Source organism: Clupea harengus, chromosome 16, assembly GCF_900700415.2.
Source record: "Clupea harengus chromosome 16, Ch_v2.0.2, whole genome shotgun sequence".
Lineage (NCBI taxonomy): Eukaryota > Metazoa > Chordata > Actinopteri > Clupeiformes > Clupeidae > Clupea > Clupea harengus.
The window spans coordinates 5,429,440-5,434,439 of NC_045167.1; the positions used below are offsets into that span (position 1 = coordinate 5,429,440).

Sequence of the window (5,000 nt, forward strand, 5' to 3'; positions counted from 1 at the left end):
TGTCATTATGTAGTACTCCATCCAGGCTCACAGTGGGCGACATAGAACGATTTTACTTCGCGTTACTACGCATCTCAACCACAGAGGAAGTGCAATAATGTGTGTGGATCTAGCGACCATAAGAAAAATAGGCGGAAATATGGCGGCGAGAAAGTGTCAAAATAATAGGCCACTTCAAAATTCAATTAAAACTAGAAAATGCATTTCCTGAAGGAAATACCAGTGCATGAAAAGCAAAAGTTGAGGAAAGGAAGAAGAAAAGGAAGAAGTGTGAAAGAAGAAAGGAAAGAAGAGTAAAAGAGGGAAAGAAGAGTGGAAGAAGGAAAGAAGAGTGAAGAAAGGAAAGAAGAGTGGAAGAAGGAAAGAAGAAAGGAAAGAAGAAAATTGAGTGAAGCAGAGAGATGGAGTTTGAGAGAAAGTAGACAGAGGGATAGAGAGAAAGATGGAGAGAAAAAAAAGTAGAGTATGAAAGGTGTCTCTTAATATTCCTAGTTATACAGTTGAATGGAGAGGGACAGAGAGAAGAGGAGCCTTGGAACCTTGGCGCAGGTGTCAGTGAAGCACAGGTGCAAGCCAGTTTAAAGACCCTATTACTGTATGATGTCATAATGGCCCAAAGTAAGTCAATGGGAACATTTGTATTAGTTTTTCTTTAACATCTTAAAAAGTATAAAGTTCAGAAAAATGAAAAATACATAGCATAAGTGTCCTTTACAAGACCTAAGCGACAACGTTCAAATTAAGTTTTCTAAGTTAAGCGGTTCGAGCTGAATTAATCGCAGGAGTCGGTAAGAAGAACTAGAAAATGCATTTCCTGAAGGAAATACCAGTGCATGAAATGCAAAAGTTAAGAAAGGAAGGAGAAAAGAAAGAAGAGTGAAAGAAGGAAAGAAGAAAGGAAAGAAGAGTGGAAGAAGGAAAGAAGAAAAGAAAGAAGAGTGAAAGAAGGAAAGAAGAAAGGAAAGAAGAGCGAAGCTAGGAAAGAAGAGTGGAAGAAGGAAAGAAGAAAAGAAAGAACAAGGAAAGAAGAAAGGAAAGAAGAGTGAAGAAAGGAAAGAAGAGTGGAAGAAGGAAAGAAGAAAAGAAAGAAGAGTGGAAGAAGGAAAGAAGAAAATAAAGACGAGTGAAAGAAGGAAAGAAGAAAGGAAAGAAGAGTGAAGAAAGGAAAGAAGAGTGGAAGAAGGAAAGAAGAGTGGAAGAAGGAAAGAAGAAAGGAAAGAAGAGTGAAGAAAGGAAAGAAGAGTGGAAGAAGGAAAGAAGAAAGGAAAGAAGAGTGGAAGAAGGGAAGAAGAGTGGAAGAAGGAAAGAATAAAGGAAAGAAGAGAGTGAAGAGGGAAAATATTGAAAGAAGGAGAGAAAAGTGTAGCAGGAGATGGAGTGTGAGAGAAAGTAGAGTGAGAGGGATAGAGAGAAAGATAGAGAGAAAAAAAAGTAGAGTATGGAAGGTGTCTCTTAATATTCCTAGTTATACAGTTGAATGGAGAGGGACAGAAAGAAGAGGAGCCTTGGAACCTTGGCGCAGGTGTCAGTGAAGCACAGGTGCAAGCCAGTTTAATGACCCTATTATGATGTCATAATGGCCCAATGTAAGTCAATGGGGAAATTTGCATTTCATACATAGCATAAGTGTCCTTCAAAACCTACGGGACAAAGTTTGAACGAAGTTTCTACGTTAAGCGGTTCGAGCTGAATTAAACGCAGAAGTCGGTAAGAAGAAGAAGAAGAAGAAGAAGAAGAAGAAGAAGTATAAGAAGCCTAGGAATAACAATACAGGGCATTTCATGCACTGTAATAATAATAAGAAGAAGAAGTATAAGAAGCCTAGGAGTAACAATACAGGGCATTTCATGCACTGTAAAAATGCGGTTTGACAAATGGTTTTGCATGACATGCCTCTTGTGCTCCTAACAAGCCCAGATAAACACAGTTCATATTGCAACTGTATTGTGTATTCAAAAGGCCATTTTGTTGTGGTTACTATTCCTTCCTTTGGAGCACATTTAGTTTGTTAACTGATTATATTCGTCTGCATTGATAACTAATTAATACGTTTGGACTTTTATTTTGAAAAACGTACGACTGACGGTCATATTGAAATGTCCGTCACGAAGCTTGTTTACAATTTGACTAGCTGGCAGGCATCTTCTGAATGAGCATCATGTGAACAAGCATGATCATTTTTGTGTGGAATTGTCCGGTATACGTGGTGCACCATTGTCGCTTGTGCTAATGCGAAAATATCGCTGTAGACTTATGTTGAGGACAACTTTATTTAACAGTTAATAGCACCACCTGCCTTGCCCTACGTATTAGACCACCATCTCTCCTTGCCAAACAATAATGCGATCCCTAAGTTTTGTTCAGCGGGTTAGTTTGGACTTCACGGGATCTCTGTTCCCTCATGCAATATGTCTGGGAGACGCCGACAACGACTCGGTAAATGACACCGCTGCTATCTTTCATTAAGTTAGCGTATTTAGTGGTAGAATGGGAAAAAAACTAACAAATAGACTTAACGATATGTGTATGATCATATGTTTAGTTCAGTGTTAACATACTTGATCACAAACATCCTGCTTGCTTGGGCGTAGGATACTTTTCACCTCCTCGTTTGTCATTGACAAATGTATTGGGAATGATTGTAGCCCACTATTGAACCCATGATAGGATTTTGAAGGACGCTTTTCCACTCTGTATGATTCAGCATCGCACACTTCAGTGATAATGCAGCGTTCTATTTCAGGAGCAACGAATGCCTGTCACCTTGGTGCCTACTCATCTTTGCCAAGGCTAGACCATAGTTCTCCAATACGGTCGACTCAAATACTTACCTCTCTTGTACATTTTCACTCCCGTAGCTGAATGAACTAGTGGTGGGTGACACGAGTGGGAAGCTATTTGTCTACAAAAACGATGACTCCAAACCCTGGGTAACGCGGACCTGCGTGGGCATGGTCAGTTGAAGTATTAGGCTATACTAAACAACAGCCGGTACAGATTTGTAGTGTTCTTTTCTCACACAAGGCTGTGTGATGGAATAAGAGTCAGCCTTGATGAACAATTTGCTTCTTCCTCCACAGTTAACGTGTGTGGGAGTGGGAGACATCTGCAACAAAGGCAAAGTGAGTAGGAGAGGACATTGCCCTGGCAGAGGGAAAATGTATTGGAGGCAGAAATAAATCTCGCCTGTTTTGAGTGGTATGAGGTATAGGCCTGTATATAAGTGTTGTGTGTCTTTGACTGACCTTACTGCAAGGTGGTGAAGAATACAATTTCATGCAGCACAATCTCTCTGTATAATTATTATTTGAAATCTGAACTCCTCTGCTCTATCTCCCCCCATTAGAACTTTGTAGTGGCAGTGGGGGCAGAGGGCTGGTTCCATGCCTTCGACCTGACGGCGGTGGGGGGGAAGGGGGGAGACTCCTCCAGCCAGCACGAGGGTCTCTTCTGGGATGAGCAGAAGCCCTGTTTCACCCAGCATATCCCTGCCAACACTAAAGTCATCCTCATCAGCGACATCGGTGTGTGTGTGTGTGTGTGTGTGTGTGTGTGTGTGTGTGTGTGTGTGTGTGTGTGTGTGTGTGTGTGTGTGTGTGTGTGTGTGTGTGTGTGTGTGTGTGTGTGTGTGTGTGTCTGTGTCAAGTTTCACTTGGTAACACTTATTTTTGAATGCAATAGACTTAATTACAGTGTGTGCATGTGTGCACATATGCTTGTGTGTTAGTGTGGGCGGGGATTCAAACAGTATGAACAGTATATGTGCGTGTCTGTGTGTGTGTCGTGTGTACATTTTCATTGTAAAAAGTTTTACTTTTACAACACCACTGTTCCGTAGCTCAACGACTGTGTGTTTGTATTAAAGTGTGTGTGTGTGTGTGTGTGTGTGTCTATTAGATGGAGATGGTCGGTGTGAGCTGGTGGTGGGCTACACTGACCGTGTGGTTCGGGCGTTTCGCTGGGAGGAGCCCTCGGACTCCTCTGACCTGAGCTGTGGCCAGCTGGTGCTGCTCAAGAAGTGGCTGCTGGAGGGACAGGTAGCCACACGCCTGATCAAGCCCAATTTAGTGCACGGTGATCGGCTACATAGCAGCACGCCTGATCAAGCCCAATCTAGTGCATGGTGATCGGCTACATAGCAGCACGCCTGATCAAGCCCAATCTAGTGCTCGGTGATCTGCCCCTGAACAAGCCCAATCTAGTGCTCAGTGATCTGCTATACACCCTCAGTATTTTATTACCTCCACCACTGTCCTGTCCAAACTAGAGTACAGCAATCATGCTGAATGAAACTTCAAGACCTGAGTAATCAGTAGAAGCAAAACAATATAAACAGATATACAAACACAAATATTTACACACGTCCATGTTCTCTTTTTTTTGTAATTAATATTTCATCGCCTTTAAAAAAGGTATTGACATACTGCACATTGCACAGGTTACATATGTGACATAAACATATAAAATAGACTAATATACACATGTCAGCAGCACTGGGAAGACATTAAACTGATTTGAGATTAAATTAAACTATTATTGTTAATGGAGACAAATTCATTATTTTTCAATAGTACCTAAGTCATCTAATGTTATTACATGCTTAAGTCTCCCAATCAACATGCGCACGCCCACACGCACGCGTATACACACACAAACACATCCCACATGCACGCAGGCAGCTGTGTGGTTCAGTCAGAGGTGATGCAGATATACAGAGGGAGAGAAAGAGAGAAAGGGGGAGAGGATGAGGATGAAACACAGATAAAGGGTGTGTGTGTGTGAGAGAGAGAGAGGAGAGAGGATGAAACACAGGGAAAGGGTGTGTGTGTGAGAGAAAAAGGGTGTGTGTGTGTGTGTGAGACAGGGGACAGAGACAGACAGAAGAAGGAGACATAAAGAACACACTTCTCTTTCATTCTTGGACCTGAAGATGCTGTGAACTGCCATGGGAAACTTTCTCCTTTGTGCAAAAAAAACAACTGATGTGCAAACTCTGTATG

The 5,000-nt window shown here is 41.9% G+C and overlaps 2 protein-coding genes across 2 annotated transcripts in view; one reads left to right on the forward strand and one right to left on the reverse strand.

Moving 5' to 3' along the window:
• LOC105898378 (CWF19 like cell cycle control factor 1) overlaps positions 1-73 on the reverse strand; it is a 3,706-nt gene extending 3,633 nt beyond the window's left edge. The window contains exon 1 of the mRNA XM_042710142.1: positions 57-73. Coding sequence (XP_042566076.1) covers positions 57-73 — 17 coding nt within the window. The remainder of the gene's footprint in view (positions 1-56) is intronic.
• Positions 74-2,089: 2,016 nt separating this feature from the next.
• The window catches only part of LOC105898354 (KICSTOR complex protein ITFG2), a 12,505-nt gene continuing 9,594 nt past the window's right edge, over positions 2,090-5,000 (forward strand). Inside the window, exons 1-5 of the mRNA XM_012825390.3 lie at positions 2,090-2,436; positions 2,859-2,954; positions 3,081-3,122; positions 3,347-3,524; positions 3,898-4,037. Of these exons, the coding sequence (XP_012680844.1) occupies positions 2,341-2,436; positions 2,859-2,954; positions 3,081-3,122; positions 3,347-3,524; positions 3,898-4,037 (552 nt within the window). The 5' untranslated portion in view covers positions 2,090-2,340. The remainder of the gene's footprint in view (positions 2,437-2,858; positions 2,955-3,080; positions 3,123-3,346; positions 3,525-3,897; positions 4,038-5,000) is intronic.